General features: G+C 41.5%; 1 protein-coding gene across 1 annotated transcript in view; it reads left to right on the top strand.

Moving 5' to 3' along the window:
* Nucleotides 1-219: 219 nt before the first annotated feature.
* COL6A6 (collagen type VI alpha 6 chain) overlaps nt 220-17,028 on the top strand; it is a 108,661-nt gene continuing 91,852 nt past the window's right edge. Inside the window, exons 1-7 of the mRNA XM_039242185.1 lie at nt 220-280; nt 2,598-3,194; nt 4,487-5,107; nt 6,342-6,902; nt 7,658-8,215; nt 10,344-10,919; nt 13,093-13,662. Of these exons, the coding sequence (XP_039098116.1) occupies nt 220-280; nt 2,598-3,194; nt 4,487-5,107; nt 6,342-6,902; nt 7,658-8,215; nt 10,344-10,919; nt 13,093-13,662 (3,544 nt within the window). The remainder of the gene's footprint in view (nt 281-2,597; nt 3,195-4,486; nt 5,108-6,341; nt 6,903-7,657; nt 8,216-10,343; nt 10,920-13,092; nt 13,663-17,028) is intronic.

Here is a 17,028-nt window from a genome sequence, read left to right as displayed (position 1 = left end):
GTGAAATTTTGTGGATCTTTTTCTCTAAGGCTCTTCACAGAATGGAAAGTCAGGGAACCTCAGAAATTCTGCCTTCTATTGCACCCAGTTTGCTATAAAATTTTGTGTTCTCTTATTTGTATGTCTTGATTACAAAATAGTATCCACAACAGTTTTAGGTGTTTGTTTTTTTACCTTTTCAGATTTCAAGTTGGAGACTTTATAGGTCATAACAGGAAAATGCTGCTGATTTTGTTCCTTATAATCCTTTGTTCCCATGTCTCTATGAACAAAGATCCTGGTAAGTAAAAAAAGTGGAAACCATTCTTTTCCTTAATTTTCATTATGGAAAACAGATAGGAGTTTGATCTGCTTAAAATTTAAGAGTTTTGCTTTGCTTTTGATGGTGGTAAAGGTATAGATGGTAGCTCAATTGTTTTTGATGTTACCTGGTGCTCCTTTAAAGATCATTTGTTCTGGACCTTATTCCTTAGTTATGATAGAAAGATATGAGAGCTATTATTTTGTCCTCAGTTTCAACCCCTTAGGCCTTTTGGGAGGTTGCATTAAAATTTTATCATCTAATATTAGATTCAGGCCTGGAACATTTGGAATGTTTCTTCCTAGTTCATTTGTGCCAAAACATTGTCTTAGTTAAGTATCCAGAGCTGCTCCCATATAAACTGTTAGCTTATTGTAAAGAAAGTGCTTTTGCTCTGAAGAGAAAGCTCCATAGCTGTTTACTGTCTGTCAGCAATCTTTGTCCAGTGGACATGAAGTGAAAATACTGGTCTACTCTTCACTCCCTTACCACCTCAAAATAGTGAATTCTTCTGCTGGTCACTTCATGGTCAGGGCCACCTATATTGGCTTTCACAGCTTTCTCAAGGACTCTGACCTTGGAAGAAAGTTTTCTGAAAAATAAACTAGGCTTCGTTCTGCAAACATTTTCCTTTGATGTCTCACTGCATTTGATATTAAGTTGTTTAAAGAGAGGCAGTGCTTTTCCCCCAAGTGTTGCACAGTTCGGACATAATGCTGAGCCATACAGAACCTGAATCTGTCTCCTGTGCCAATTGTCCACATTCCATTTCTCCATACAAGATATGGGGGGTTATTCATAAACAGAAAGGTCACTTTTGGTCACAAGTCAAGCCATCCTGCGCAGGGCTCCCCTGACAGTTCTTGTAGGGATTCTGGCCTTTTCTTGGAAGACCATGTTGATTGACCCTCATTTCTTCCCCTAAGACACTGCTGGCTGTATGATTGTCAAAAAAATCTCAAACTGGTTGAAATTAGGTTATTTAGAAGACAAGATGGAATGTTATCCATCATGCCTCAACTAGACTGCTATCAAGAAAATGAAATTGGGGAGAAAAAAAAAGGAAATCACACAGAGGGGTGCCAACACTGGTTTCCTAGCAGGTGTGGACTGCTAGAGAGAGATGGAATTTATCTTAATTTGATTAGAATTTATCTTGTAACCACTTCAGTTCATCAGAATCTCAAAGTGAGGAAGGACTTTACATATCTTCTAGTTGAATCCACTCATTTAAAAGGTGAGGAACCTGAAGCGCAAGTATGTTGAATGGCTTGACAGGGCAGGTGGAGTTAGCTGATTAAAAAAAAAAAAAAAGTTAGGACTTCTGTTATTTTTTCAGTTACACTATATTTTCTTAAATATACACCATCGTATACCCAGACCTTTCCCTCTCTATCCCGGAAAAGACCTAGATCTTCTCCTAGAGTGGTGAGAACTCTGCATTCAAATGAGCAGATCACCAATAAACAATATTTTGTGCTTGAACCCAGCAATTCCTGATCACATCAAATTATAATTCTACACACCTAGTGTTGAACCAGGCACTGAATGAATCCTTAAGAGTTCAGCATAGTTATTATATTCCTATATACAAATTGTTTTTAAAGGAAACTAAAATTGTAATCCCTTTCCTAGCTTAAGGCATACTGGTTTCTATCACCTTTTACATATGCAAGCATTATAATGATCATTCATATGATTCACCACAAAATATTATAAAGAACTTTAAATTTACCACATTTTAATGGTTTTTAGGGATTTTTAAAATTTCATCAATTTAACACTGGGGAATACAAAACTAGTATGTTTGTAAGTCAATCAGATCACTGTTAACACTGCTTAAGGAGGAATCACAATGATAGAGCATCATTCAGATTTCTCCACCCAAAGTCAAAGCTTTGCGATTCTCAATTAAGTGTTTTATTCTCTTTATATAAACTGAGATCAAATTCTGAGAGCAAAAATAAAAACAAAAAAAAAAAAAGAGGGAGTATCCACTAAAAAACCCAGGATTTTCCACTTTTCTAAATTTACCTATTTTTATTTAATTCCACACAAAAGTGATACTTAATTTGTGATGAGTTCAAATGAGAGGATATATGAAAAAATTAGCCCACGAAATGAAGATGTCTTTTCTTAAGCAAATATGTAATCTCTGGCGATTATTTTCAGTTCATTGGGAAGGTATCACAAGTACAAATAGAGGAAAGTAGGTTTTACCCAAATGGTTGACATTAATAAACAGGTAGTAAATTTCTAAGGTTTGGGCTTTGTTTATATGTCTTTGGGTTTATAGGCCCTGAGTATGCAGATGTCGTGTTTCTGGTGGACAGCTCTGATCACCTGGGCACCAAGGCCTTCCCTCTGGTGAAAACGTTCATCACCAAGACGATCAGCAGCCTCCCCATAGAGGCGCACAAGCACCACGTGGGCCTGGCTCAGTACAGCGACCAGCTGCACAGTGCGTTCCAGCTGAGCGCCTTCAGGAGCAGGAACCCCATGCTGAACCACCTCAAGAAGAACTTCGCCTTCATCGGCGGCTCCCTGCGGATAGGAAACGCTCTCCGGGAGGCTCACAGGACCTTCTTCTCCCCGCAGGCCGGGGGGAGGGACAAGAAGCAGTTTCCCCCGATTCTGGTGGTTCTGGCCTCGTCGGCGTCCGAGGACGACGTGGAAGAGGCCTCCAAGGCGCTGCGGGCAGACGGGGTGAGAATCATCTCCGTGGGGGTGCAGGAAGCTTCTGAGGAGGAGCTGAAGGCCATGGCGACGGATCAGTTTCATTTCAACCTTCGGTCTGTCAGGGACCTGGGCGCGTTTTCCCAGAACATGACGCAGATCATCAAGGAAGCGACCCAGTACAGGGACGGAGCGGCAGATGACGTTCTTGTGGAAGGTGGGTTCAGGGCACATATGTTCAATGATGATTAATTGCTTTTGAAAAATCAGCATGGGGAGACGATTGAAACTGAACATCCCTTTCCTCAAAAGTTGGACTGCATTTTCAGATGTCAAATATTCATGTGTTCAAGAGGACCCAAGGATCGTCGCCATTACAAATCTAACAAACACCACAAATCTTGGTTTTTCTCTTTCACTTATGTTGCATGTCATGGATGCATCTTAAAATTCAGGGACCCCCGGCCCCCACCACCCAACATACCTCTGAGCTGTCAGTCTCCTTGGGCTTTAGTTATGATGCAGTTTTATTACCGGTTCCTTTAAAGGGTAAGTTTGTTCCTAAAGAAATCCTTGCCTCTGCAAATGACATAATGTAATCACAGAATGATAGCACTAGAAACAGCTTCAGGAAGGCCAAACTTCTGCTTCTGCAGAAACTTGTAGGCATTCTTTGAGGTAACATGGCCCAGGCCCCAGGCCGGGCTGAAGTTTGAAATCGGGTACATCGGGCCCTTGGATTCCCAGACTCTCTGTAGCTGCAGCCCCACACTGCCTCCCTCGCTGTTGCATTGCTCCAGATGAGCTTCCTGTGTTCTGCTCCACCACCAACCTGCTGTCCTGTGTCCTGGTCTGTCCTCTTGTACTGTTAATAAGAGTAGCCAGGAATTTATGAACATCATTCAAGTTAGGGTCGGGGCAGAGCCAGAAAAACAGTTTGCTCCAAGTGTACAAGTCTTAATAAGTAACCTAAGAAATTCATATTACTGATGGTTAAATCTGTTTGAACAAGACAATATAATTGTCTATTAATAATAGAGAATGCTTTTCTTGTGGTAATCTATGAAAATATAAATCCTATTACTAGCATCTTTCCCAAATAAAATAGTGGAAAGTACAATCGCTATTCCATTACCACCTCTTAGGAATATTTGGTCTCTACCTATTGATTTTAATATTATTTTAATATGATCGCAATAGCAGCTATTCATTGAGTGACTTTTATGTACCAGCCCCCAAGTGAAGCATGGTATCACATTTACCCCCACAGCAATTTCATGAGATAAATGTTATTTTCGCAGATAAAGAAATTAAAACTGGGAGTTGAGCTAAGATCCAGTATTTGAATCTAGGACCTTCTGATCTCAGCTTCATAATCATTTTTGTATACAGCCTTCTTTCTTTAAGTGTATAACCAAGCTCTGGTGGATGTCTCCATGCCTTCTAATGCTGAGTAAAGATGCCCAACCTCTAGCTAAAGTTGTGCTTCTTCATTTCTTGTCCACACAGTTTGCCAAGGCCCCTCTGTGGCTGATGTGGTGTTCCTGTTGGATGTATCAGTCAATGACAGCCAGGACAACTTTTACTATCTTCAGGAATTCCTGGAGGAAAGCGTATCTGCTCTTGACATAAAGGAAAATTGCATGAGAGTGGGCCTTGTGGCCTATAGCAATGAGACAAAGGTGATAAATTCCCTCAGCAGGGGCATAAATAAGTCAGAGGTTCTCCAGAATATAGAGAACCTCTCTCCCCAGGCTGGGAAGGCCTACACAGGAGCCGCCATCAGAAAGATCAGAAAGGAAGTGTTCAGTGCACGCAATGGCAGTCGGAAAAATCAGGGGGTGCCCCAGATTGCCGTGCTGGTGACCCACAGACCATCAGAGGATAACGTGACCAAGGCAGCCGTTAACCTCCGGCGCGAGGGCGTGACCATCTTCACCATGGGAATAGAGGGGGCCAGCGACAGCCAGCTGGAGAAGATCGCCTCTCACCCTGCCGAGCAGCATGTGTCCAAACTGAAAAGCTTCTCTGACCTGGCCGCTCACAATCAGACATTTCTGAAGAAGCTGCGGAACCAGATCATGCACACAGTCTCTGTCTTTTCAGAACGCACTGAAACGCTCAAATCTGGTAAAGTCCTTAGCTGAGAGAAGGATTATTCAGATCCTTTTTCTTTTCTCCAGCCTCTCAGGTATTCTACATAGAGAAGGGATTGGCAGGGCATGCTGTGTGTAGGAAAATAAGCTCTTGATTTCTTACCTTCACTTGATCCTACAAAGTGTAAATTGAGGGAGAATGAAAGCCAATTTCGTGCTGGAATTGGGAGGGATTTCCCTGCCAGAATTCTTCATGACTTATAAACACCCTAGAACATCATCCTTTGCGGTTTTTCTGCCTTTACTTTTCTCTTTTTCTTTTTTGCCTCTCATGTTCCCTTGTTCTTTACTTTTTTTTTATGTGTATTCATTTATTTTGAGAGGAGGGGAGAATCTGCATCCATCAGTGCAGAGCCAAACATGGGGCTTGAACTCATGAACTGTGAGATCATGACCCAAGCCGAAATCAAGAGTCAGACGCTTCACCAACTAAGCCACCCAGGCACTCCTATTTCTTTTTTTTTTTTTTTCTGTATTTTTCTCTCCTTTTCTTCCATCATCCTCAAATTCCAGCTTACAGAAGAAACAGGAAGCATGGTTTGAGGACAGAGTGATTTGTGATGTACTGTTCTAGTATCTGTGAGTTTTGAGAGACAGAGAGCAATATATCTTAAATATTTTGTATGTACACATGCATACTACATAAATTCTGTGTAGATATACATGTGCACATATATGTATACATTCTTCAGCAAATATTCCTGGCATGTTTACTATAAAAGCGTTGTCCTACACAAGTAAGACCACTGACAGTACCCCTAGTTTTGTTAATTGGCTAGGAGTAGATGAGAGTAAATAGCTTGTTCAGGTTTTCCAGAAAGAGAGCTCCTCTGTCCACAATGTCCAGTTAAATGCCTTCTCCATTTCTCAATATACCACTTGCCTCTTTGCTAAGCAGTTGTTAACTGATGAGGGAGATGACTTGTAAAAATCTTCATGTCTTCTTTCTAATCTTTTATTGTATCCACATTTGCTCTGATTCATGTCAGCAGACTATCCAAATAGTCTTAAACTGTCAGAAGCAATTTGTTTGGCCCCATTTGTGCTTAGATTCTTCCTACATTAAGCTAGCAGTGTGTCTTTGATGCCTAGAAGCTGTTTTCCATTTCTCTGTCTCAAGATGCTTGTACTATTGTACTTACCATATATTCCCATTCCTTCTTCACACTTGCCTCAGTGCCACAGCCAACTTTCTGGTTCCATTTTAGGTTGTGTGGAAACTGAAGAAGCAGACATTTATCTACTCATTGATGGCTCTGGAAGCACCCAGGCCACAGACTTCCATGAAATGAAGACCTTCCTGTCAGAGGTCGTAGGGATGTTCAACATCGCTCCCCAAAAGGTGCGGGTTGGGGCCGTTCAGTACGCTGACAGCTGGGACTTGGAATTTGAGATTAATAAATACACGAACAAGCACGACTTGGGAAAGGCCATTGAGAACATCCGGCAGATGGGTGGGAATACAAACACGGGTGCAGCCCTGAATTTCACACTGGGGCTATTGCAAAAAGCGAAAAAGCAGCGAGGAGACAGAGTGCCATGTCATCTTGTTGTCCTGACGAATGGCATGTCCAAGGATAGCATCTTGGAGCCTGCAAAAAGACTGAGAGAAGAGCTCATTCGTGTTTATGCCATTGGGGTCAAGGAGGCCAACCAAACACAGCTGCAAGAAATTGCAGGCGAGGAAAAGAGGGTATACTACGTGCATGACTTTGATGCTTTGAAAGACATAAGAAACCAAGTTGTTCAGGAAATCTGCGCTGAAGAAGGTAGGGGGCATGGTGACTTTACCTTTTGACTTCAGCTCATAAATTACTATCCTGCAATCTTTGATATCACAGGTTTAGAGAAACAGCATAAATTTCCAAGTCAAGGTTTGTTGACTTGGGTGGCTATGTTTGTTCTCCAGAGCAAAACTAGGAGCCCATATTGGTGTTCTAATTAATACCTGAAGCAAAAGAAAGATGCTTGGAGGAGTTCTAATAAATATTCATTAGCCTCTTCCCACAAATCTCTGCTAGATTAGACCTATAATTGGACACTGCAACATATTATAAGTACCTCAGATTTATTTAACTTGTTTTTTAATAAAACTATTATGAAACCTTTTAGAACTCTATCAGTAGTCTTCAACCGGGGATGATTTTTGCCTCCTTGGGGGGATACCTGCAATGTCTAGAGTAACTTTTGATTGTCATAACTTGAGAAGTGCACCTGGCATCTAACTGATAGAGACCGGGAAACTGCTAAATGTCCTACAGTGTCCTATGATGCATGGGCTGCCCTCCATGATAAAAAATTATAGTGCTCAGGTTAAGTCATTCTGAATTACATATTAAAGACATAAATAACAAATAGAAGTGTCTCACTTTTATTGCCTTCAGTGCTCTATTTACCTATTAGCAATCCTTACCAAACCCACACTTAACTTCCGTATAGAATTATTTGTGCTTTGGATTTTCTTGTTTATCCTTAATCTTTTTACCTGAAGCCAACTCAGATAAACCTCTTATCTTCCATGCAGCCTGCAAAGAGATGAAAGCAGACATCATGTTTCTGGTGGACAGTTCTGGCAGTATAGGACTTGAAAACTTCATCAAAATGAAAACATTTATGAAAAATCTCGTGAGCAAGTCTCAGATTGGGGCAGATCGGGTGCAAATCGGTGTAGTGCAGTTCAGCGACATCAATAAGGAAGAATTTCCACTCAACAGATACATGTCTCAACATGAAATTTCAGATGCGATAGACCGGATGGCTCACATTGGAGAAACCACCTTGACTGGTAGTGCCCTGACCTTTGTGTCTCAGTACTTCAGCCCTGCCAAGGGGGCCCGACCCAATGTCAGGAGGTTTCTCATCCTCATCACGGATGGTGAAGCTCAGGACGTAGTCAAGGACCCAGCAGTAGCACTTCGACAAGAAGGCATAATTATCTACTCTGTGGGGGTGTTTGGCTCCAATGTCACCCAGCTTGAGGAAATCAGTGGGAGGCCGGAGATGGTCTTTTATGTTGAGAATTTTGATATTCTGCAGCACATTGAAGATGATCTTGTTTTTGGAATATGCAGCCCCCGTGAAGGTAGGTGTGGGCATATGCACTAGTAGGCTTATCCAAAATATGTCTGTGTTAGCCATTATTTCTTGAATTAAATAAACTACTCTTTGAACATTGTAAACTTTGCTTAACTGGAATGTTCATCCTAGTGGCTTTTTACCTATATAAAAAATGCACCTTTCCTCATCAGAACTGCTGAATTAATACAGAATAATTTTGCCCCTCCCCCCAAGATTGTTCCCCATTTGTAGACAAGACTAGGGTAATAATGTCTTAGATCTGGTTCCCTGGAAACAGAAGCTGAGTCCGGGGCTCTTGGGGAAGTGACTTATTGAAGAGGCATTTTCAGAAAGGGAGTAAGGGAAGTAGGACAAGGCAGGGGTTAAGAGCTGAGCGATGAGGCATGCTTAGCTAGAGTATAGCTTCAGCCTGACCCCATGGGGGAGCTCTGGAGCATGAATTACACCACAGAGTCTGTTCCACCTGGAGGCAAGCATCCAGCCTCATATAGCTGGTGTCCTTGGGTTACGTGTGAGGCAAGCAGTACCGGAGCATAAACTCTTGGGCAAGGTGGCTGCCCCTTGACCTAACATCCAGTGTATGTTTGTTTGTTTTACAAGAGATAACATTTATAAAAACAATTTGATATTAAATCTTACCAAGGAGAAGTATCATATGGGAACCTGCCTCAAAGGAGGTAAATAGTAGAGTCCCCATCCTCCTCCCATGAGACTGCACAGTAATGCAGGAGATGAAACAAGTTGAGCAAATCAAAGGGACTGATTTACGTTAGGATCCCTGGGCCTTGATGACTGAGGCATTCTGAAAAATGCCACATCTCATCTCTATGAAGCTGATGGATCTTAACAGAGTTTTGGAGAAAGAGAGGAACATTGTTTTTCAAATAACAGGTCTGTACAACTTCCACTGGAAGGTTTGGTGATTGCGGTATATGCTTTGTAGAAAACATACCTGGACTTTGTTTCTCAATAATTCCACCCAGAACAAATCTGAACTCCTGGAAGTGTGCCAACACGGAGTACTCTATACCCCAGTCCCTTGGGTAATGCAGGCAGGCTCACCAGGGCAGCCAAAGGCCAGAGACACGTAGTTTCTTCTTTTGTAGCACCAGCCTTTCCTGAGAATTTGGTTTATGACTATGTACACATGGTCTCTAGTCAATGAGGTTAAGTACATTGGTTGGCTCTAAGGCTTTCAACAGCCCTGCCGCATAGCAAGCAAGTGGCTTGCAGAGGAAGGAAATGGGGTGAGCCCCTAGGGAGGGGGCCTATTTTGACCCCATTCTGTCTCTCCAGAGTGGGTGAGTTAACGTTTGGAACATACCTTTCTAAGACCTGTGGAGAGATTGTGCTGCATAAGGACTAAACATTAACTATCTTATGATTCCACTTCTCCAGCATGAATGAGTTGTAGTTTGGAACTCTGTGCCTTTAAATAGAACATGTTACACACACATGAATTAAGTAATTAATTGGGTCTTTCCTGCTTCACTATTCCGTGCTATTGACCCAAAGTTTGAAAAGTTAATAGGAGCATCAAGCCAGGACCATTTAGTTAGGCCAAGTGTGAAATGGGCTTATTTCTATGATGAGGCCCAATAAGGACAATAGATAATGTTTCAAGAAGGTTAAAAAGGAAGAAAATGTAACCTTGAAGAACCAATATACAGTGTTGCCAAGTTCATTTTCATGTGGTCATTTTGCCAAGGTTTATCTTAAGAATAAAATCTCATCCCTGTGGCTTTAAAAATAAAAGCTGAATCTGTGTAAATGAAAGCACATGTTGAAGAAACTATTTATACAGGAGAATTTCTACAGAACTTGTGTTTCCTTTTTAGTCCAAAGCATTTGGAGTGTTTATTCCTATGATCTCGTGACTGTTGGCCCTCTCTGTGCCTCTTACTGTAGGCCGCACATCTGCCTTGTCCTAAAAGCTTACCTTACTATTTCTACATACTAGCAGCACAAATGTATGTGTATTGTGTCTTTTGCCCAAGGAATGGACATGCTAATGTACAATTTGATCCCATGTGGAGGAGACCCTGGCAATTTAAACACATGCGTGGGGAGAGGAGTTTCCCGTGATGTCCAAAGCTAATTTCATGTGGTTTTCCTTTTTCCTCATCTTTTAGAATGTAAGCGAATTGAAGTTCTGGATGTTGTGTTTGTAATCGACAGCTCTGGAAGCATTGACTATGATGAATACAGTATCATGAAAGACTTTATGATTGACTTGGTGAAAAAAGCTGACGTTGGCAAAAATCAGGTCCGGTTTGGGGCTCTGAAGTATGCTGATGACCCAGAGGTACTGTTTTATCTGGATAACCTCAGCACAAAATGGGATGTGATTTCAGTGCTCCAGAATGACCAGCCCATGGGGGGCAATACTTACACTGCTGAGGCACTAGGCTTTTCAGACCACATGTTCACTGAAGCCCGGGGCAGCCGCCTGCACAAAGGGGTCCCCCAAGTCCTCATTGTGATCACTGATGGGGAATCCCATGATGCAGATAAGCTCAATGCCACAGCCAAGGCCTTGAGAGACAAAGGCATTCTTGTTCTGGCGGTGGGGATCGCTGGTGCCAATCCTGTAGAGCTGCTAGCCATGGCAGGATCAAGTGACAAGTACTTCTTCGTGGAGACTTTTGGAGGCCTGAAGGGGATATTTTCAGATGTGTCAGCCAGTGTATGTAACTCTTCAAAAGTAGGTAAGGTTTGTCAATTACGTTTTTCTCAATTAACAGCAGAGGTCCAAGTGAGGGAGAAACCAAAGCAATAGCCTTCAGGAGCAAGTTCTCTAGAGAGGAGAGAAGGAGCACGAATTGTCCTAGAACTCCCCATGTTATAGAATCTCAGGGCTGGAAGGATCTCAAGGACATTTCATTTGGCCTCCTCCCCAAAGAGGAATACCTTCTACAACATTCCTACTCACTGCTGAAACTCTTCTAATGATGGGGAATTCACCATTTGTGAACAGGCTTTATTAATCAGAACACAAAGCTGTTTACACGTCCTTCCTACCCACACGTCATCTTCCTCCTTTTCACATAAAAAATCGATCCTACCTTTTCCTAAGAACCAGGAGGCATTGCTTGAAGTCTTCTCTCCAGCAGGCTGGAAGTCTCTGGTCCCCTCGCTCTTTTTCTGTTATGGCACAAGCTCGTTTAAAACATGGAGCCCAATATTAAATTCCAGACTCCAATGTTTCCAGAGCAGAGTACAGTGGACTTTCTCTGCCATGTGTCTCTACTTCTGTGGCTAGAGATTACATTGCCACACTTCTATATGCATATATTAATTTGTTCTCTCATTCATTGATTCCGTTGCCATTCTATACCTTTGTTTTAAAGGGACACTGTAGGGGCGCCTGGGTGATATCCAACTTCAGCTCATGTCATGATCTTGTGGTTTGTGGGTTCAAGCCTGGCATCGGGCTCTGTGCTGACAGCTCAGAACATGCAGCCTGCTTCCAATTCTGTGTCTCCCTCTCTCTCTCTGCTCCTCCCCCACTCATGCTCTGTCTCTATCTCTCAAAAATGAATAAAAATTTAAAAAATTTTTTTAAATAAATAACAAAAATAAAATAAAGGGACACTGTAGTCTATTAAAATTCCTTAGTATGTTTATTAAGGTGTGTTTTACTAAAAATACTAGGTATTGTTAGGTGAGTTGCTCTTAATCCGGGCTTCCAACATCTTGGGTGCAGTTCCTTTTCTGGCTTTCTTATGCCTTGCCTCCTTAGAAGGCAGCTTACTACCTTTTGCTTTCATGAAACTAACAAAATCTGTCCCAATCTTATTGAAAACTGGGACAACTCTTAGCTTCTGTTGGCCAATACCTAAAATTTGATCTGTCCTTTTAAGTCCACTGCAGAAGCTGACATTGAAATTTTGTATTGAAACTTCTCGCTTGGTTATAAAAAATGCCAAAGTGTTTTATTTCCTTTATTTGAAACCGAAACAAAGGAATTTAATGAGTTAACCAATTTCTGAAGTTAACCGATTCTGTTTTCAGATTTCTCCTTATCCTTTTCTTGATTATCTTGACTGATGGAATTTCAGACACCTTTAATCCTAGGCTAACATGAGAATTAATTAAGTCAAGTCAGTGGTGAGTTCTCTGGGGGAATTCAAGGAAATGATAATGTTTACCAGAAGGCTACGGAACATACATGAGTACGTGCCAAGCATAAGTCATTCATTGGCAGTGGTCTTTCATATTCTTTTTGTTTGGTGTTTGTTGTATTAATACAAAGGAAGCATCTCTAAACTATATTGCATTGTTCAAAAATGTTTTTCTCAAGTAGATTTTCTTGCCTATATGGACGGAAAAAGGGCTGAAAAAGAAGAAAAACAGACGATATAAACTGGACGGCGTGATTTTAAAAGCTCAGTTTGCCCTAATAATAACCTATTATATTGATTGGTTTAACTAGCCAGAGAAGCTGAGTCAATAATACAGACCATCTGGCTTTTTGTTTGAGTCTCTAAATGGATGTGTACTATTTTGTTTTCTTGCTGTGCTACTACTGTCACTGAGCTTTCTGGAAGGGTTAAGGCTGGGTTGCAGGTAAGAATGAATTTTCTGTGGCCCCACCCCCTGTTCTCCGGCATCTCCAAAAAGAAAATGGCATTCAGACCAAATGGAAAACTCCAGAAAGGCATAAAGGGTTGTGTGAGTTGTTCGTGTCCTTATGAACTGAGTGTTTTTATTTCCTCTCAATTAATGTGACCACCAAATGGCATATGATAAGAAACCATCTTTGGAAACACCATTTCTATATAGCAACAAACCTGTAACCTGCTCTTGCCAGGTTCAAGAAAAATAAATAAGTAAAAACTTGATTTTTGATGTTGTTATTCCCTTTCCTCTTCTTTGTAGATTGTGAAATTGAAAAAGTAGATCTTGTTTTCCTCATGGATGGTTCAAATAGCATTCATCCAGATGACTTCAGGAAGATGAAGGAATTCTTGGCATCTGTTGTTCAAGACTTTGATGTCAGTGTCAACAGAGTACGTATAGGAGCCGCCCAGTTTAGCCATACCTATCGACCGGAATTCCCACTGGGAAGTTTCATAGGCAAAACAGAGATATCGCTGAAGATTGAAAACATCCAACAGATCTTTGGATACACACACATTGGGGCCGCACTCCGGCACGTGGGGCATTACTTCCGGCCAGACATGGGTAGCCGGATAAATGCAGGTACCCCACAAGTGTTGCTGGTCCTCACAGATGGTCAGTCCCAAGATGAGGTGGCTCAGGCCGCTGAAGACCTGCGACACAAAGGTATTGATATTTACTCTGTGGGCATTGGGGACGTGGATGACCAGCAGCTCATTCAGATCACCGGGACTGCAGATAAAAAACTGACAGTTCATAACTTTGATGAACTGACAAAGGTCAAGAAAAGGATAGTTCGCAACATCTGTACCTCGGGGGGTGAGAGCAGTAAGTATTTAATGTGCCCCTTCATATTTCTTCCTTCCCTGTCTTTGCTGACGTTTTCCTCAAGCTCTGTTTATGTCCCCTGGGGCTGGTAGGAGAATTTAGATTTGTGCCTCTGGATTTCACACTGAACTTTTCATAGTCATCATGAATTATTTTTGTGTGTGTGTGGCTTGTGGATTGAAAAACAGGACATATGAGAGCCTTTGTCTCTTTTTCTTTTTCTCCTCCCATCTACTGGGAGTGTACGCCCCCTTTGCGAATGAGAATGCTATGGCTTCAGAAGGTGTGAGGGGAAAGGCCATTGTTTACAGTTTCATTGGTTTCAGAGGTTGGAGACCAGGTCTCAAAGACATAAAATATTCTATAGGCTTTGGTTGCCTGACAAAAGGGTGTTTGGGCTGCCAGGTGCTGTGGTACAGGTATGTAGAGAATGAACAGCCTTGAAGATTCATATCTTTATTATGAAATATTTTACCCCAGAAGTTAGTAAATATCTTCTTAAAAATTAGTCCATTTTGACATTTTTCCAACAGATGGAAGGAAAGGTCTTGAAAGAAGGATGATTTTTTTCTATTTTTATAGAAGTGCCCAATGGGTTGGCTATGATTCTGTGTAACTACCTATGATTAACATAAAATCTAGATTTTCACCAGGAAGGGGAAAGCTATAGGGTTGCTAGGAGGCAGCTCTGGAGACAGACAGCCTGGCTACAAATCCGTGCTCAGTGGCCATTTTTTTTTTCTTGGACAAGTTGCTTACCTTTTCTAAGTTCAATTTTCTCATCTGTAGAATGTGAACGATAGCAGCGCCTAGTTCAAAAGATCATTGTCAAGATTAAATGAGAAAATGCATATTTAAACTTCATAATTATATCCCAGACATCATACTTAGAGTAAAGTCACTTCATTTTGTCTACCACTGATCCATGAAATTTATTCATGGGGGCCAGTTCTTTCCTTGCCCCTAGTCACTTTCAGGAAATACGTGAACCTTTTCTCAATGATTACCATGTCCATCAAAGGCAACCACTAAAACTAAAAACTTGATTGAAGGTTACTCCACTCTCCCAGCCTCCCACAGGCTGCTCTCCCACCATTACAGAGGAGGCCACACATGGCAATTTACCTGCTGTTCCCCACCTGTCACTTCTGCCTGCTCTTCCAGACCCTACGCTCTTATTGCTAGTCATGGTTTCTGGCCTCTCCAGAATGGTTTAGGGAAGGAAGGAGAGCTAAAGAAATACAGGAAAGTTCTTACTTGATGATGCTTGCCAAGAGTTGGTTTTCTGTGACCTTGTAAATCTGGGTCCATTCATGGGTGCTTCAAAGACTTCCCTTCCTGCCTTCCACCATCTCTACTCCCTCCAAAGCACATTTGTCAGGGGAATCTCTCAACCACAGTTCCCTTGAAAAAGGTAAGTGTATCTCAATTTCAGATGTTCCCTTATGTCTTCCTCAGCCTCTGGGCTCCAGCTTTATTCTGCTGCCATCTCTTTGGCCTTCCAGTTAGCCTTCTTGGATGTGACATCAGAGGAGTACACAACAACTCCTTCTTAGGTGTAGCCATGTCAGCTCCATGAGAAACAATAACCTATCCATTGCCCCAGTAAACACTGGAAATTATGGCCCCTCAATGTGGTCACCTCTCCTTTGCAGAGAGAGCAGTGTACCATCCTGTGGCTCATTCTTTAGAATTTCTAGGCTTGTCTCATCTCTGAGTTCTCTCTTAAAGCTCCTCTTACCTGGCTTAAATAGGAAATTACCTCCTTCCCTTCTATGTGTATATATGTGTACATGTAGTGAGAGACCTCACAACACATCAGCAGTTCTTTCCCCAACATGTTATCCTAAGCACTAAGCTCAAACCTTTTATAAGACCCAATGTGTAGGCTAAAGGTTAAGAGTTGTATAATTGATTGGGGACTACTGCTCCTAAATCCTGCTTCATGATATGCCCATACTTTGGAACGTCTGGTGACCTCAGCCAGACTGTCCACATTAATTTCCTGTTGCATAAAATACCCATTTCCAATTATTAGGCATAAAATTATCTTGGAACCATCTAGTCACTACTTGAGAAAGTGAAAGAAAACCACATCGAAAGTCAAAACCAGGAATATACGCTCCCAAGTAGTCACTAAGTTATCTTTAAAGGAAATAGTCATGAATGTAAAAATGATAAAAAATACTCTGTGTTTAAGATAAATTTGAGGTCCTTACTGCAGCAAACAAGAATGTGAGGCCTTTGTAGCCAAGCTCTGGACTAAGGACTGAAGAGCCTAGAATGAACACTCATAAAGCTCCACAAGCATGTGCAAATATACTAGAGAATACCAGCTCTTCTTAAATTATAAACCCTGAGTCGAGGACATCAGATAATAGTTTGGTATGACTCAAAACAAATTAGACTTAGAGCCTAAACATCTAGCTTTGCTTCTTACCTAATATATGCATAACTTTGGAGAAGTCCCTATCCTTTCTTCTCTCATTTGTGAAGCTAAATCCTCTTTCTCTGATCGTATACTATGATTCAATATGTGTGAAAGGACAAGCAACTGCATAGAGATATGAGGGAAGTGTTTCTTTTTTTTAATTCAATTTTTTAATGTTTACTTTGAGAGAGAGAGAGAGCACAAGCAGAGGAGGGGCAGAGAGAGAGGGAGACCTAGAATCCAAAACAGGCTCCAGGCTCTAGGCTCTGAGCTGTCAGCATAGAACCTGATATGGGGCTCGAACCCACAAACTGTGAAATCATGACCTGAGCTGAAGTCAGCCGCTTAACTAAGCCACGCAGGTATCCCAAGAATCAGTATTTCTTGAGCATCCTTGAAGGGTTGAGCATGGTGCTCTAAGCATTTTAAATGCATTATCTGATTTAAATTCTCTCAAAATCTACATAGTTTGTATTTTTCCTCCCATTTATAATGAACAAACTAGGCTTTAAAGGAATATTAGTAACCTGGCCCAGATCATACAGGAAGTAACAGACAACAAATGTTGAAACCTAGTTCTGTCTGACTCCAGCCTTTTTGTTGTTGTTAAATTAAGCTATCTTCTTGCTATAGTTGTTGTCTAGGTTATCTGATGCTGACATTATAAAGGACTGCTGTCTAAGTGTTGTGCTTCCCTGATTAATAGCTGAACTTAAGACATTGTGTATATCCTGAAATTGTTCCCATAAGCTGCTGCCCTCTAAGGAGACCACTTGCTCTGAAGCTATCACTTCTACTTCTACTTCTAGTAGAACTTGTAACCTGCATGACCTATCAACACTAGCCAGCCAGGAAGTGGTAAAATAAGGTTAGGGTATTTCAGTGTATGAACCCCAGACAAGCCTGGATCTGAATCCCAAGTGTGAGATCCACAA

Source organism: Hyaena hyaena, unplaced genomic scaffold (genome assembly GCF_003009895.1).
Source record: "Hyaena hyaena isolate Hyena2069 unplaced genomic scaffold, ASM300989v1 scaffold_210, whole genome shotgun sequence".
Lineage (NCBI taxonomy): Eukaryota > Metazoa > Chordata > Mammalia > Carnivora > Hyaenidae > Hyaena > Hyaena hyaena.
Note: the sequence above shows the minus strand (reverse complement) of the source record. Positions and strands in the feature narration are given on the sequence as shown.